General features: G+C 39.1%; 2 protein-coding genes across 3 annotated transcripts; one reads left to right on the top strand and one right to left on the bottom strand.

Annotated features, from left to right (window-relative positions):
• The first annotated feature begins 4,043 nt into the window (after nt 1–4,043).
• On the top strand, nt 4,044–9,609 carry LOC308333332 (non-selective voltage-gated ion channel VDAC2-like). Its single transcript, XM_080789679.1, has 9 exons — nt 4,044–4,155; nt 4,961–5,032; nt 5,150–5,199; nt 5,768–5,920; nt 6,318–6,370; nt 6,493–6,720; nt 8,196–8,346; nt 8,549–8,606; nt 8,706–9,609. Exons 2-9 carry the CDS (start codon nt 4,966–4,968, stop codon nt 8,795–8,797), a joined length of 852 nt encoding a protein of 283 aa, XP_080645805.1. The 5' UTR covers nt 4,044–4,155; nt 4,961–4,965; the 3' UTR covers nt 8,798–9,609.
• A 90-nt stretch (nt 9,610–9,699) lies between these two features.
• LOC308333333 (catechol O-methyltransferase domain-containing protein 1-like) lies at nt 9,700–16,113 on the bottom strand. Of its 2 annotated transcripts, none has more exons than XM_080789681.1 (7): nt 15,847–16,113; nt 13,993–14,123; nt 13,727–13,832; nt 13,010–13,128; nt 11,938–11,992; nt 10,744–10,877; nt 9,700–10,630 (listed from the first exon to the last, which is right to left on the bottom strand). In XM_080789681.1, the coding sequence occupies exons 2-7, from the start codon at nt 14,095–14,097 to the stop codon at nt 10,478–10,480; spliced, it is 672 nt and encodes a 223-aa protein (XP_080645807.1). In that variant the 5' UTR covers nt 14,098–14,123; nt 15,847–16,113; the 3' UTR covers nt 9,700–10,477. The 2 variants fall into 2 exon arrangements, with proteins under 2 accessions (XP_080645807.1, XP_080645806.1); XM_080789680.1 differs by lacking the exon at nt 15,847–16,113 and adding an exon at nt 15,260–15,386.
• Between the last annotated feature and the right edge of the window lie 1,531 nt (nt 16,114–17,644).

The raw sequence follows: 17,644 nt of genomic DNA, 5'->3' as shown, positions 1-17,644 counted from the left end.
TTGAAGTCAAACTGTGTTTGTGTGTGTGCCAACTGCCAAGTCAAATCCGAGGGAGGGCGAAATCCATTTGGTCGGTCGGGTCAAATGGATTTCGCCTTTACTGGAGGGTGCACACTGCACAGTCCATACACGCAAATGTGTTTAGGCCATAGAGCAGTGATACTCAACCTCAGGCCCGCGGGACCATTATGACTGGCCCACCAATGAAAATCTAAAAAAAAAAGAAAATGAAATAAAGATAAATAAATCTGAATGAAGTTATCTTTAATTACATTATTATAAGTAATACTATTAGAGTTGTACTATTACTCGAACGAAAATAAAAGCTTGGGGGGGGGGGGGGGGGGGAGATGCAATGCAAATGAAAGACATATACTGTGTATCCCTATTCCCTGACATAATTTTATAGCTAAACGGACAGAATTCTATTTTATTTGAATGATGAAACCCAGCTGCCATTAATAGTTGGAAATGGAAATTGCGGAAATTGCGGAAATGGAAATTGCGGAAATTGAGGAAATTGCGGAAATGGTGCAAATGGAAATGCGGAAATGGAAATTGCGGAAATGGTAATTGCGGAAATTGCGGAAATGGTGGAAATGGAAATTACGGTAATTGCGGAAATTGAGGAAATTGCGGAAATGGAAATTGCGGAAATGGTAATTGCAGAAATTGCGGAAATTGCTCTTCACTTATAGCTATCTATTTTCAGGTAGATTGTTTTATTTTACTCAGTCAGCCATATCACTACTCATTTTTTTTCATGAAAAAGGTCATAGCTGGGTAATCTATTTTCAGGCAAATTGTGTTTATTGTATTTTATTTTACTCAGCCATAACAATTTATTTTCTGTTAACCAACTTGCTGGCTGGCAGGCAGGCAGACAGCTACTCATAGACAGGCAGACAGACAGACAGCTACTCATGGAGAATTGGACAGGCAGGCAGTCAGACAGTGTCATAACCCGGCCCGTTGGGCCATGACAAATTGAGGAGGACACAGAGCAGTGTTCAAAATAACAATAATTTATTTGTAAGATAACTAATAATAACTTAATATGTAAATAAAGCTTACATAATGTATGAGATGTGTTAGTCAGTAAGATCAGTGGTGTCAGTGTGGATGTGTGGTTAATATGGTGAAGGTGTGTTGTAGTGTGCAAATCAAATGGTAAGGAGCAGCAAACAGAAGGGTGCTGTCATCTGAGTGGGACCAAGAGAATGGCTGGCAAGCCCTCTTTATAGGATTTCCAGGAGCACTGATCAGGTGCTCCTAATGCACCTAACGAGTTGTCTCAAGTGGGCCGACGCCCACATGATCTGTGGGAGAATACACAGACAGGGCAGTACACTATATAGCAGTGATGGGCAAGCTACTTGGAAAATGTAGTAAGCTACACTACCAGTTACTCTCTATTAAATATAGCTCAACTACAACAAAGCTATCCCCAGATAATTATAGCAAGCTACACTATAAGCTACATGGCAAAAGTAGCTAGCTACATGGACACTACTTTTTTTTAAATATTTTTTATCAACTTCATGATCAAGTTTCCACCGAACAAATAGCCTAATAGGCAGGCAAAAATGCTGAGTTTGGTTGTTTATTAAAAAACAAACTGGAAACAAGCCCTCTGTCTGGCTTTTGGAGTCAACTTTTTCACATTTACTTGTATTAAAGCGCAAATAACATGCATTTAAAAACTGCTTTTAATATTTAATAATCATATTGTCTATGTCCCTCAAAGTTATTTCTAATGGTTTGAGCCTCAATCACCACTCTGATATAACCAGCCTTGTCAATTCTTTCTGGACTTTGAAAGCAGTTTTAGCTGCAGTACCACAATGTCCTGAGGTGGAGAGGGTGCTGATATGGAGATTATTTAATATTTGAGTCATTATAATACTGATGCTAGATAAAACCAGGCTTGTTTCCATTCCATGCCAGCTTGGAAAATCAACAATGATGGACATTGTAAACAAAGTGGAAATGCAAATTTGCAACTAAAGACTGAAGAAAAGGAGGAATTATACAAAGTAGGGTGACATTGATGACATCACGATGAGGCCAAAATCAGTCGAGCTGTTTCTGAGAGCAATTTCCATTAAAAACCCATATGACATGAAGGCCTGATTGTTCAAAATTGGTTATTTGTGGGGATAGAAAACACACATGGGAGCCCCAAAAACACAAAAGAAATTGAAAAAGTTGAATTTTATGTTATAGGTCCTTAAATGTACCTTGCGGTGTGGCTGATTCATGTGTTCAGTGTTGGGAAAGTTCTTTTTTTTTATTAACTATAGTTCAGTTCACAGTTATTTTTTTTTAAAGGAACTAATTCAGTTCATAATTCAACATTTTGAACTAAAGTTCATGGTTCCAAAAAATGAACGATTTTAGTTATTTTTTTAAATTATTATTATTGCCACAGCCTAGCCATTTGCGCACCAGCTGAGAGACAGGGATTTAGACTAGAGAATGCGGGTGGTCTGTTTGTTTGTGTCAGACTCTTCTTATCTAAACCAACCAATCATGGATTTCTTTCCAGGGATTTTTTCCCCCCACAAAACTTTATTTAACAGTAAATTTGTAACTTTGTAGCTTTTGTTGAAAGCTACGTCACTACTTGGGTCTAAAAATAGCTACACTACAAAAAACGCTACTTGGTTCAAAAGGAGTGAAGCTACCATCAAGCTACTGATAAATGTAGTAAGCTATGTAGCTTCGCTACTTGTAGCTAGCTACTGCCCAACACTGCTATATAGACAGCATAGGCCCTGCAGGCCAGGCCAAGGGGCCGTGACAGACAGCTACTCATAGACAGGCAGACAGACAGCTACTCATGGAGAATTGGACAGGCAGGCAGACAGCTACTCATGGACAATTGGACAGGCAGGAAGGCAGACAGCTACTCATAGACAGACAGACAGACAGACAGACAGACAGACAGACAGACAGACAGACAGACAGACAGACAGACAGACAGCTACTCATGGACAATTGGACAGGCAGGAAGGCAGACAGCTACTCATAGACAGACAGACAGCTACTCATAGACAATTGGGCAGGCAGGCAGACAGCTACTCATAGACAGACAGCTACTCATGGACAATTGGACAGGCAGGAAGGCAGACAGCTACTCATAGACAGGCAGACAGACAGCTACTCATGGACAATTAGGCAGGCAGGCAGACAGCTACTCATAGACAGGCAGACAGACAGCTACTCATGGACAATTAGGCAGGCAGGCAGACAGCTACTCAGACAGAAATAAAGCAATTGAAAGAGAGAAGTTATCAAGTATCATTAATGTCGTTTAATTAACTGGCCCCTGGCCCCTTGCCATTTTTGTAATGTGGCCCACAGGTAAATCTATTTGAGTATACCTGCCATAGGTTTAGGCCTGCCTGGCGTCAGAGTTACCATGGTGACACGGAATGGCTTCCGATTGCCCTGCCTGTGTGGGAAATGCACGACATTTTGAAGACATACAAAATGCGTAAACTTTGGGATCGACATCAATTACACCGTGTTCATCGTAACGAGCCCCACCTTTAAAAAAACCAAAAACAAAATACATGATAAATGCACACCGATTCCGATTATAGTATTTTAAACGGGCACAGAACGGACTGCTATAAGCTGGGGTCCTGCGGCGTCTAGGTCAGAAGGGATGTTACAATGTTGCCATGTCCGCTTAATATAAGCGACCGTGGCCTTGTTTTTCTGTAAAGATGCTTGTTAATTTACTCAAGCATTAGAGCTGGGTATGTCGCTACATAATGGTCGCTACATGGAAAGTTGGAAATATTAGTTTTTTTGGACTCCCAAATTAATATATATTTGTCTGCGGAGCGGACCATAGTAGATGTATAAGAAATGTATGTGCGGACCCCCATCTAAAAATGTGTAAAATGTTGTTTTCAAATGGCATATGTAAAGTATGTTGTGTAGGCCTACAATTAAAATGTTTAACTTTAAAGGTAAAGGGCTCTTGGGCTTGTTTTCATAGACCGGGTTGCTTGATTCTCTCATAAAACCTGGCAACACTGATCTCCTATTATCCTTCATCGCCCTCCAGCTGTGTTTCACTGCACATTACACAACGATCGTTTTTCATTCAATTTAGTTGGCTATAACGTCAAGTATAACTCGGTAAGTAAAGTGAATATTTAACTGCATAGGGTACATTGCTAAACGGGACGCCGCGCAAAGCGTGCACAGTGTTTTTGTACAATCGGTGGAGTATAAGCTTATTAAAACAAGCATCTGGTGTGCTAGTAGCCTCTGTGGCCTGTAGCTTATTAGCTTAAGCTAACATGTCAACAATAACAGCACAATGTTGACTGCTTTAAGGTTGGAAAGCAGTTGACAAGCTAACCTCAGTGACTATGAGTTATAGTTGTGTGGTATAAATCATATGCTACGTGAAGGGAACGATTAAAATCAAACCAAATTCCATCCCCCCCTCGCTCATAGTCTAATTATTGGTCAATTTGTCGCTTTGGTCTTAGTTTGATGTGAGGACTCTTAAGTTGATTAGTCGTTTTGATTCCTTTCTTTTATTCCATTATTGCTTGCTGAATGGATAGCTTGGACAAATTATGAGTACATCTCTTATAAATGCAATGCAGAAACGTTTCTACCATTTTTTTGTATAGATTTTTATATAGACACACAGCTCTAGTGAAATCAACATTGGTATTTTCAGTTCCCATTCCCAACCTCGCCAACCAGCAAAGGCTGGTCTACTCTCTGCACAAACAATTTATATACAGTATTTGTTGAGCAAATGACCAATTAGTCGTCAAATTCCTATTAGTTGACCAAGCATTTCTTTAGTCAAGGAAGGATATCCCTAGAAGTTTAATGATTTGAAGTGAAACTCATTGCACTGTTGCACATAACTGTCAAATATTTAGCATTTTGTAAACTTCCCACAATTTATTTTTAATCACAGGAACAATGGCAGTCCCACCATCATATGTTGACCTTGGGAAATCTGCCAAGGACATATTCAACAAAGGATATGGTAAGAAAATCCAAGATAAAGCAGCCAGTTTTGATAAGAACCTATAATGACTAATGACTATAATGTTGGCTGAAAGCCTAATTGTTTCCTCAATCCTCACTGTGAATATCCTTTCAGGTTTTGGACTTGTGAAACTTGATGTAAAGACCAAATCTACAAGTGGTGTGGTAAGTTGAGTTATTATTATACACAATTTATGCATGCAAGTCGTCATTGAGACACCTAGGCCTATCACAATTATTACATAATCGCCTAATGGCAATTATTAGAGATAATCGCAATTATTAGAGATATTCGCAATTATTTCAGATAATCGCAATTATTTCTGCCCCCATGCAAGTTTTGTTTTCAAAGCCCTAACTACACTAAAGGGTCACAATGCAACTCCTTGGGTCAAAACGGTTGCCAGGAGTCAACGCTAAAACTGTCTCGACCCTTTGGTGTGGTTTGGCCATTGAATTCCATGCGTTGAGGTCAACGTGCAACAAGACATATCACACCGCAGGGACAAGGACAACGCTAAAACCGTCTTGACCCTTTAGTGTGGTTAGGGCTTAAAAGCTACACAATTAAATCGTGTGACAATCATCGAGTAAAATGTCATAATCTAGACCCTTGTGATAAAATGTGTTTTTTTTAATATATGTGATTTTATGTGGTGAAATTGCAGGTAGCGAAAAGTTGTAATGTTAGCCATGTTAATGTAAGCCTAACCCTCTTGAATTCCATTTGTAGGAATTTAAAACCACTGGTTCATCCAACACTGATACCAGCAAGGTCAATGGCGCCCTGGAAACCAAGTACAAGTGGTCAGAATATGGCCTGGTGTTCACAGAGAAGTGGACCACGGACAATACACTGGGCACAGAGATCTGCGTTGAAGATCAGGTAATGAATAACACGAGCATGACACCGTTCTCCTCAATAATCAACCACTTGAACCCTGTTGGTAATGTCATTCATTATAGTCCAAAATGTTTGAAAATGCCCAATATGAAATGCTTTGTGAGTTCGCAGCTATTTTCTAAATAATGTAGAAACCTTTTGTTCATATTGGTTAACTCATTCAATCTGGGAAAGCATCTGCCATTTTTAGATTTTGCTGGTAAAAATAGCAGATGTACATCTATTTTTGAATATTTTTGAAAAATCTTTAATGTGTAAGAATTACTGATTTAGAAGGCATTTGTAGAATCAGCCTTAATGAGTTCAGTGATTAATATTGTGGTTATTATTGTGGTTAAACTAGTTTGGCTAAATGTTTACCCTCTTCCTTTTGTTTTAGATTACCAAGGGACTGAAACTTACATTTGAAACTACATTTTCACCAAACACGGGGTACGTTGCAGTCAGCCTTTCCAAGCTGAAAGTAATATTTTTGCGTGTGTGTGTGTGTATGTGATATATATATTTGATGGCATTGATCTGAATATTCGTAATAAATTTTCTTCATCTCACAGGAAGAAGAGCGGCAAAGTCAAGACCGCCTATAAGCGTGAATTCTTGAATGCGGGCGTCGATGTAGACTTCGACTTCGCCGGCCCTACAATCCACGGAGCGGCGGTGGCTGGCTACGAGGGCTGGTTAGCGGGATACCAGATGACCTTTGACACGGCCAGATCCAAAATGACCCAGAGCAACATTGCCGTTGGCTACAGGACTGGAGACTTCCAGCTGCTCACTAATGTGTAAGTACATTGTACTGTACTTGAGTACGGTTTTGACTGAGGTATTTGTACTTTACTTGAGTATTTCCAATATCCAATGCTTTTACTGAAATTAGCCTCCCACACTATCAGCTCACTAAATGTTATATATATATATATATATATATATATATATATGGCAAGTATAAATGCAGCCTACTACAGGATCCAAGCAGGATGAGACTGAGCTTTAATTTAATGTCAGTAACTTATCTCCTAATGTAAAGTAATGGCCAGATTGCCATGAAATCTGCTGTGCACACATTCATCATGCTCCCGCAAGGAAGTAACCTATTGTTTATTATGGTGACCCCTTAACCTTTATCTACCCAATCCAATGTTGACTGTGAACGTAACCGCTAAGGTCGTGTTCACCCTGCCCGGCTGTTAGAAAGAAAAAGCACTGCCTAGAGCGCAACACTCATCTTGTTTCCATAACATCATTTCTGATGGTAGTGCACAACATCCGACCTCCACCCTCGACAGCAGTAGCCGGGCCATTTAACAACATCTTCCTGGAGCTCTGTCTGGGTGAAGCTCTTTACTCCAGTCTAAGCAAGGAGCAATTTGAAGTAGTGGTATCGGGTGTATCGTATGATTTAATCTCCGTCATCAGCCCTTAATCAAGACCATGAAATGGAGCCAGTATGGACATTTCCTACATATTTAATTAATTTTATTTATATAGCACCTTTCCAAACATATAGTTACAAAGCACTTGTAACTACTTGTAGCTTGTGCTACAGACTAGTTATAAACGTCAAACATTAATATAAACGTCAAAAACATTAAACTTGAACAAGTGTTTTAAAAGAAGACACTGACACTGCTAGCCTAAAGGCCAAGGGCAGGTAGTTCAAGAGCAGAGGTGCCCGAGCCACAAAGGCCCGGTCCCCTCGAGTGACAAGGAGAGTTACTGGAGGAACTAGCGAGGATCTGAGGTTGCGCACAGGCTTATGGGGTTCCAGCAAGTCTGTTATATAACTGGGAGCTAGACAATGTTGGGCTTTAAAAGTAATCAATATCTTATATTGACGTTGTCAGCCATTGTCGTTGCGTTTGGTGCTACTAACCCTATATTACTAACCCTAAGCTCAACTTCAGTCTTAACCGGCTATATAAGTAAACATAAAGCGAAGTTGTTGTATAGTGCAGTTTCACGATGTTTTTGCTTCTGCGGCAGTAATTTCACTTCCTCATTTCCTAGTCGCGGTAGGCAGTATGTGGAAATGTCCACATTGCATGGGCTTCATAAAAACATATTGGTGACTATCGGTTGATAACATTCGAGGCGGCCGCAATACTTTTGTGCTCTGCTTGCGCAAGTAATATCTGGGTGGGGCATGCTTTTCCAACTTGCATCGTTCCAAGTAGGCCAGTGCACAACGGGCACCGCTCTAGTGATTATTCATTCTATGTATTAAAATTGAATGAGAATGGGTTTTTTTTTCTTCCAGTAATGACGGTTCAGAGGTTGGTGGCTCCATCTACCAGAAGGTGAATGACGATCTGGAGACGGCTGTGAACCTGGCCTGGACAGCAGGCAGCAACACCACCCGTTTTGGCATCGCTGCCAAGTACCAGCTAGACCCCAGTGCCTCCATTTCGGTATGTGTACGCTTTGAGTTACACATCTGTAAGGATCCATTTGTATACTTCTTTTTTAATAACACTGAGGATTTACCGTGTGTCTTCTGCTAATGGTGAAATGATGACGCTGGATCATGTGATCGAATAATTAGAAACGCAAAATTTGCAATGATAAAATATAAATTTATTTTAATTCGATTGTACTGATGCCTTATTCCAGGCTAAAGTGAATAACGCCAGCTTGGTGGGAATTGGCTACACCCAGACTCTGCGGCCTGGTAAGAACCATTTCCTCTTCAGTCATGATGCAATTTGAACTACCTTCCAAAGAGTGTGGAGAATACTTTATTCTAATTTGTATTATGCATTACTTACAGGTATGAAAGTAACACTATCTGCGCTAGTAGATGGAAAGAGCATCAATGCCGGTGGTCACAAACTAGGCCTGGGGCTGGAGCTGGAGGCATGAGAATCTTGCACCGCCATGACATAAGTTTGGAGAATGTCCACATAATCTGGTGTGTGTTTCCTACATGGCCAGGAAAGGGATCTCTCAAAGAGATGATACCAAAACAACAAATGATTCTGCTCTAAAAGTGCTGTTAGGACAGACACTTTGCTACTGCTCTTTTCCTTCAGGTTGTACTTAACTTGGTTCTTTCCAGATATACTGTAGCATTAGGTCAGGCAATAGTCAATACCCCTTTCACCATCGGGCATCTGCTGTAAAATATACACTACTTTGGTTGGGAGAGATGCCTGTATGTTTAACTTTAGCAACTTCAGTCTGACAGACACAAGACTTGTTCCAAGAATATATTTACTTAATTCAAGTGTGATGTCCTAGGAAGATGTTATTTTGCACAGTAGCGCATATACCTGTATTTATACCCTTTTTCTTGTGTTTAATTTGCACACATGTATTTTGCAGCGATGCTTTGCCTGTCAAATGCTCCTACAATATATGCTTATTAAAGTACACCACACTATTTGGTGGATCTATATTTAATTATTTATGTATTTATTTTACATCTTAGCCACTTTGGTTACTTTCAGACCTCTGCTATCATGAGTTACTGCTTCTGAGTTATGAAATATCCTGAAGTTGCAAGAAATGCCAAATGGATTTTCTTTCCCCGAGTGTTGCTAGTATAGACGACAATATGAGCGAATCCTCCCCTTCCCCTTCCCATAGCTGTTTAAATTAGACTGGAATACTATTCAGGGACCAGGGACCTTATATGCAAGTCTACCTTTGCAATAAAGACTTAAAATAAATCACCTTTAGCGTTGTCTGTGTGATGTTTGAGAAAAGGCTTATTTAGCAGTTTTATATGAGCAAGCGTGGTGGATGGTATAAAGTATTTCAAGTTGTTTCAAATTTGTTTTTGCCATTGTTTTATTTTAGACAATGTGCAGGTTCTCAAGCTAAATTCATTCAACCTAAGATTCTATGAAATCATTGAGGATGACCCTCATTTACAATGAGATTACACAAAAGATCAATAACAAAAATCAAGGAACATCTCTCACGTGGAGGACAAGGGGCACATGGTCTATACACCGGGAGGCATACTATGGTCCGACGGACCATTGGTTCGAAGGAGCATTGGTCCGAGGTGCGTTGGGGGTCGGGAGAGGGTTAGGTTTAGGTGTGCTGCCCTGTGGGAGGTGAGGGTTTGAGGTAGGTTGTCGTTCGGACCAATGCTCCGTCGGACCAAACACATGAACCCCTATACACCAGGCACCCTAAGTAACTATTCTTTTTAACTGACATTTTCATATATATATGTTACAACCAGTTTAACTGCATATATGTTTCATAAACTGTAAACATTAACATTTCAGTTGATTGGTCAAAACCCCATTTTAAAATTTAACAGGTTCATAGTTTCAGACTTGTCTTTGGTAGATTATGATAAATAGCCATTATAATGGATATGAATACTTACTTGGTATTAATGCTATTTAAAGTTGTCTAAAAGAAAAACCCCAGCTTAACTCATCACTGAAATTGGTTTGAAGCCGAGGTCAAATCAAAGCCTACTAGCAGTACACGAGTGCACTACACAAATCATAAGAAAGATTAACACTGGCATCTGACCTGAGCTCCAGCATAAAGCAAAATGGTGCAATATTTCTATCCCATCTACAGTTTGAACGCTAGCGTAAGGCCATCGCCCACGGTGAGCATGCTGAGGTTGATTCGAACATCGTGGTGCAGCTTTTTGTTGAGCTTGTCTATGGCCTGGGAGTCCACGTCATCGGGTGCTGGATTCACTACCTTCCCACTCCACAGCACCTACAGGACAACCAAGAACGAGGATAATCACAAGTGGGATCGTGTACGCAGAATGACGACGAAGTGTGAGTACATTTAATATAACATGCTTTGGTAGTTGTTAAAGTACTTACATTATCAATGGCAATGATGCCTCCTTTCCTCAGCAGCTGCAGAGACTTTTCATAGTAGTTGTCATAATTTGCTTTGTCAGCATCAATGAAGACAAAGTCAAATGTCCCAGCCTCCCCAGCTGCTATGAGCTCATCTGAAAACAATGGAAGGACGGTGAGAAATTAGTCATTTGTTGCAGGGAAAAACCAAGATATGCATACAAGATCTTTGGTTACCACCTATAACAAACAAAACAGGGTTTGATAAATCAATTGTAATAAGAGTATTTCAGAGAGCATTACGAGCAGTTTATTGGGCTCTGGTAATCGTAACTCTTAAAGCTTGATGTTTCCCCAGGGCATCTCTTTTATTTATGTTATGGGTGTGTGTGTGTGTGATTGACAAAGATCACGCATGTGTTCTGCATTAGGGTTGATCAAGCCGATTATACAGCTGTGTATGCCTTGAAGAAAGCCTCTGATCAAAGGTTTGCACAGATCTGTGTGAGGATTGTCTTTCATCGGTTAACTCATATTCTTTGTCTCACTCAAGCCATATGGCGTGTGAGCAGTGTTTTCCATTTTTAATACAAAATGTATAAAGTGCAAAACATGTAATTTAGCCTGATGCCGATATGGAGCTTCAAAATGGAGAATCATGTGAGCGGTGGAAGGTATGAAACTGCATAAAGTATAACAAATGAGAGAGAGAGAAAACAAGGCACTTTTCTGGTGAAAAAGCCTTAATTTTGATGGCTAGTTCATCATGAAATGAGTTAAAAACTGATGGGGATAACCCACATGCAGTGGCCCCACGGGCCTTCAGTTTACATCTAATGGAACATTTATGCTGAATAAAGATCCAGATACTATAGGTTATTGAGAATGATAAATCTATTAATAGGGATTTTTATTTCTTTCCTTTAAGGGTATCCCGTTGTTCCAATAATAGACCAACTCAGCACAGCAGTCGAAGGTTCCTTTGCCGAGTTTATAAAGACCACCCTTGCATGAAGGTAGGGTTTTCAAAGGTTATCACAGACCCTCAAATTGCTATGGATAGAGATACTGTGGCATATGTCTAGTATTATGAAAACTAGTATTATAAACTACTTGAATGATGACACAGTGCATCTCAAACTGAAATAACAATACCAATCCATAACTCATACGTAAAACTAAAGAAATTAGTTCAGAAAACCCTCCATACTGTACCTAGAGTTTGCAATGCTGGTTGTATGCGTAGGTCGATTTTATGGTCGACACCCGCCTGTAATGTAAACCAACAGAAGAGTAACACCATTAAAACATGATACTACTAAGATGATTTAGCCTGGTTAAACCAGGCAAAAGATGATTGGCCACAAGGAGTGAAAGTACTCTCTGTTAACATGATAAATGTGTAGCATTCTATATCAGGCCATTTTTTAAATATGCAATAGATGACATTCAGCCACTAGATGTCGCACTTGTAACAGCTCTGTTGCAGACTAAATTAATACATTATTTATTTATTATTCACTTCACACTCATAATACTTTAGTTCATACTTTATAGACCTTAACCAGGCTATGATGTGTTTGTGGACAAGCTGGCTGAGAAAGTGAAGACAGATATATCTGGCTAGCTTGAACTCAGTTTCCAGAAGAAAGAAATATATATAATTTATTTTATATATCTTTGGTGACACCTAGACAGGTATGTTTTAAATGTTTTATAGTCCATGGATTTACCACATAATTAATTAATAAACAATTAGAAAGGTTTGTGCTAGATTCAAGGTTTATCAAAGATAGAGCCAGGTGTGAGAGAGAGGCCAGCATTATACAGTCCAGAACAGAAAATGCTTGCACAATAACAAAAATATGTTGAGGCTCTTAAAATGCAAAAATACTACTAACTGAAAAAAGGGGCCAGGGAAAAAGTGAAGGCATGGATGTTTCTCTAACCATCATCGAAACACACTTAGTTTCAATCAGGTTTGTAAATAAAATGCAAATGTAGAGTGCAGACTAGTTTTAAATAGAGCCATGCCTATTACCTGTACGGTGCATGAAACTCCACTGATCAGCACTTGGCAAAATGGGAATAATACAGTAGAAGTACACCCATTATTACTTGCACAGTCAGTGTTAACTTATCCATTTGTATATCAGAGCGTGTACAAAGGTAAATAAGCGTCTGTTTGTTTACATTTTGTACATTCTCTGAGTTTAACACAATATTTGACTGTTTATTTAAAAATAATAATATTAATGACGTAGCGATAGTAAACATCCAACAGTACCTCTTTCCAGAATGGTTTTCCAATGTTGGTGTAGTCTTCATTGACATCACAGCCCACCAGAACTCCATCCTCTGGCAGAGCTAGTGCCACATTCAGAGCATTGTAACCTGTGTAAACACCTGTAAACACCATAAGCCATAATGATTAGTTCCAGATTAGTTCCGGTTGATTCCCAGACGGCTACTCTACCTGCTGCACCACTACCGCCCCAAGTAGAGGATAGTTGTCTAATCAGTAATCATAATAACCGTAATAATTACAAATAATTACAATGTAAGCAATTTAAGCAAACAAAAGCAGATACTTTTATCCAGAGCAACTGTCTAAATGCGAGATCGGAGTAAATGGCATTAAACTTACTTGGGCCTAATGTTTTATAAGTAACTACTCAACAAATCACTCATACTGCAACTAAATTACATGTGTAGAGTGCAAAGAAAAACTATTTGGCACTCCAAAAAACTACTATAGCAGGTAAACGTCAAACCTATCATCTGTGTAAACAACATACAATCTAAATAACATTCTCTTAGCATTTGTGGCTTCAGCAAAAACATGTCTAAACAATAAAAGCATATGTGACTATGTGAGGGAACCAGTAACCAACATATTTAGCATCTATCAAATATAGATGACACACACAAAGGAATACGAGGAAAGGGGAGTGGGGAGTCAGATGTACTACATGACATGTGATGGTTATCTTAATGGCATTACCGATCTCTATTGCTTTCTTGGCTTGTATTAGTCTAGCCAGATTAGCCATGAGCTGTGACTGCTCGCAGGCAACCATAATGAAATTCCACGAATCCTCCATTGTCCTCTGAAAGACGCGAAGGAAGACAGATTGTATTAGTTTCGCAATAAATAAAAACACACACAATTAAAGTCTATTTACTGTATTTGTGTACCAGCCCACGTTTGAAGATTATAGGTCTAAATGTATTAAATGATGGGTATATAAGATAACAGGACTTCCTTACCAGTTTGAGCTTTTTCAGGGCTGGATGTTCTCTCATTGAATGATTAAGGACATACTGCATGATTGGATTGTCTTTTGCCCCAACATGACTCTTGAATATGTCCATACTGGAATGTGTGGATTTCCTTTTCCCTGGAAGAGGATGCAAAATCATTTAATGTAGTAGCATGGTAGACATGGTGGCACCTGTGATGTCCTTTTGATTATTGCAAAGAAATGATATATTCTGTATGCATTATATGAACTGAGTCATCTGTAGTCTTTCAGCAGATGTTGTAAAATACAGTCATTGCTTGATTGTGTCAGGGTTTCATACAGTCAGTACAGTGAGTCAATGACCCACTATAGTTGGGTCATTCATTGATTCAAAGATAGTGTTGGCTTAATGCCAGTAAACATTTTATACATTATACAAAGTGTGTGTGTGTGTGTGTGTGTGTGTGTGTGTGTCTCTCTCCATCTTGTCTTTTCAATCTGTTGTTACTTTAATCTAATACCCCACTTATTTTATACACCAAAATTGGCCGATTTTGACATTGTCAATGTCCCCCTGTGGACACCAGCTGAGATCCTGCAACGCCGAACATGTACAAATGAAAAATATAAGGTGCTTAGCCTCTTGCCCCAAATGTTAGCGAGGCTGCCGGAGTTCTTGTGCAATGTATTAGTCCGTAGTATTCAATAAAGAAGTGTTTTAGTTCCGTAAGTGGTCGATTCTGTCGGGATCCCAATGTGGCAGTGAGCAGGCGCATCAGGAATTGCGCTTAATGTAACCGGGAAGTAAACGAGGAGGGGAAATGGCGTTCGGCACTTTGGGATTAAAACACTTCTTTATTGAAAACTACAGACTATACATTGCAGAATAACGCTAACATTTGGGGCAAGAGGGTAAGCACTAAGCACCTTTATATTTTGCATTTGTACATGTTCGGACGAGTTGATTGGGTTGATTGAAAATGTCAAATTCGGGGGGAAAAAGACATCTACGAGTCAGGCTAATTCAACACTAGCCATGGTTCACACATGACGCTCGTACTTCATGATAATCATCATGACAGTCATGTTTCAGGGCTAATTCAACACTATATGCATCTGATTTCCATCACTCATGTCGTGCAGTGGGCGGCTCCTTTACTACTTTGGATGGGTCCTAGTTAATTTACCACATCATTTACAAAGGTCTTGTCCATACTGTTTAAAAGTTCAAATACTTGCCAAATTACTGGAGGCGGTTAAATAAATAGTATTGACTAATTAATTTACCTTACCAATGTAATAACCAGCGACAAATACCACTCCCAGTGTGGCGGATCCAATCAATGCCTCTTTAGAAATATTATAAAAATACATTATGTTTTTATGATTGACAACTACTCGCTTTGTTGACACAGCAAGGACTTGACTTGACGTTTGGTTTGTTAACCTTGTAACCAATTGTTGCAATATTATTTCCTTGTTTGAGGAGCATGATGCTACCGTAATGTTGGAAGTATTCTTGAAGCTGTCTCGTCGTGGTAACGGTAATTACAAAGCAGTCCGAATTGCATTGCGCTTATATTACAGACTTGCGGGTTAAAAAAACAGCTTAGTACAATCATGTGACTGCAAGCATGATACAACAACAAAAATAAGGTAAAAAAGAGTAAATTATCGCTAATGCAATAAATGTTATCACGTTCAAATTTCAATTTCAAAAGAACTAAAGACAAACAACTTGAGAAACAAATAAGGAAAAAGCGTATTTCTAAATATGCTATATTCCTAGACAAATAGGACAATGAACATTGTATATCTAATAATGATGGCAATGTGCACGAACTACCTTAATTTTGTTGTAGAATATAGGACTACTCACTTTGCGTGATAGAAGAAATTCAGATTGCCTACTGATATACCCTTCTGCCTCGCTTGCGCTGCGATCTTCTGGCAAAAAAATGGCTATTAAGGATGTGGGAGGTTTTGGGAGCGTGATCAATCACTGAATCCAGTTGAAGTTACATGTACTTATGACTAATGTCGGCCTGTACCGTAGCCTAGTCTATCTAGCTACTGCTGTGCTACTATACTGGAGCAGCATGCCTCTCCTCATTCCAGGAATTCGTTGATGCATGCAAATCATCCAACAGTGCTTTTATTTTAAGATCAGAAAAAAAAGCTTACATAAAGTATGACAGTGTATTTTCCAGTCTTTTAAAATTGAGACGGTTAGGCTCAGTAGTCAGTAGTGGTCAGACAGAAATGTAGTTTTATATAATGTGCAGATCTGTGAGAAGGGGAGGACACAGAGACCCCTTTTCCACTGGTTGGTAACCGGTTCAGTTCTTTTTGGTTATAGTCCATGAGCCAGAGCTCCAAAATTGGAACGATAATATGAATTGAGTGGGCAAAACTATAGGCTACCTATATTAAATTGTTTATAGGATCAATATAAGAAAATGAATGCATGATAACCCTTCCCCAGCAGTAGCTTTTTCATATTTTCTATTTTTTGCACATTTCCCCTACATTTGCATATTTAAAAATCACACCTGTGTGAAAACAAACGGTGACAAAACAATTATTAACAAAATTATCTTTATTGTTAATGGCAAAAAAAAATTGTAATACAATAAATCATTGTCTTCGTGTAAGTAGGCTAATCTGGGGATGTTTCATGGTGACAACATGGTGTGTTTTTGATACACAGGTTTAATGTTTGTTTTGAAAATGTACATCATATGTCATTTACGTCATATTGTCTCTTTATTGTTAATGGCGTTTAATGTTTGTGTTTGCACCGTTTGTTTTACATCACCATTATATCACCTAATCAACATGAGTTAGACTTTAATATATTAGCGCCCGCTGCGCCCCTCACTAACCACGGGTGGGATTTATTTTGGGCCCCTCCTATGCCCAGTTTTGTGTGTGTTTGTAGCATGGAATGTGATGATGTATGATGATGTAATTGATGTATGATGATAAGAGCGCCCCTCACTTCACAGTGCTATTGAACACCCTTTATGTCTGTGTGTTGGTTAAAACAATATTGAACCAATGAAAAGTAGCCTAGTAAAAAGCATTGATGAGGCAGTATTGTTCTCAAAATACATAGTTAGTTAAAGTTAGCTTAAGTTGTGGCAAATCTGTTCATAAAGGTGTCTACTATCACAGAAAAATGTGATGAGGTCAGCACAGCAGTGGATATGGCCGAATTTAGCCCAAGGAGTATTTTCGTGCAAAACTCATGCTTGGAATGGATTCAGCATCATGAAAACCCCCTTGACATGTCACATGCTACTTAAAGTATAATGAAATTTGGAATTCTTTGCCTTATATTGGTTGTTAATTGTACCCCAACTTTCAGCAGCTGTCGCAAAGTTTCCCAAGGGAGTTGGTTGGAAGCTGAAGAAAGTGAAGAAAGCTAGTGGTAAGCATTCTTTTTGCAGATTTGCCACAACTTAAGCTAACTTTACCTAAGTTTTTCTTCATTTCCTGTTTTTTCCTCTTTTTTTCATTTCCTGAAAAAAATATATTTTGGAGTTAGGTGGTTCCTTCCCAGCAGCGGGACACTTAATTACCTGGCTGGGACAAGTGAGACATAGGCATAGACAAGGCTTACATAAACCTAAACTTTTTTTTAGCCAAATATATTGGGCCCAACTCTTGCAAGA

This window comes from Protomyctophum bolini, assembly GCF_963924005.1.
Source record: "Protomyctophum bolini genome assembly, chromosome: 18".
Classification (NCBI taxonomy): domain Eukaryota; kingdom Metazoa; phylum Chordata; class Actinopteri; order Myctophiformes; family Myctophidae; genus Protomyctophum; species Protomyctophum bolini.
This window is presented reverse-complemented; position numbering and strand designations above follow the sequence as displayed.

Bases quoted from the DNA above. Each gene is read 5' to 3' on its own strand.
- LOC308333332 (XM_080789679.1), top strand. From the start codon at position 4,966: ATGGCAGTCCCACCATCATATGTTGACCTTGGGAAATCTGCCAAGGAC. The intron at 5,033-5,149 runs GTAAGAAAATCC...ATATCCTTTCAG, and splicing joins CATATTCAACAAAGGATATG to GTTTTGGACTTGTGAAACTT. The intron at 6,721-8,195 runs GTAAGTACATTG...TTTTTCTTCCAG, and splicing joins TTCCAGCTGCTCACTAATGT to TAATGACGGTTCAGAGGTTG.
- LOC308333333 (XM_080789680.1), bottom strand. From the start codon at position 15,341: ATGTATTTTTATAATATTTCTAAAGAGGCATTGATTGGATCCGCCACA. The intron at 14,124-15,259 runs GTAAGGTAAATT...ATCCTCTTCCAG, and splicing joins TGTCGCTGGTTATTACATTG to GGAAAAGGAAATCCACACAT. The intron at 11,993-13,009 runs GTACTGTTGGAT...TTTACATTACAG, and splicing joins GAAAACCATTCTGGAAAGAG to GCGGGTGTCGACCATAAAAT.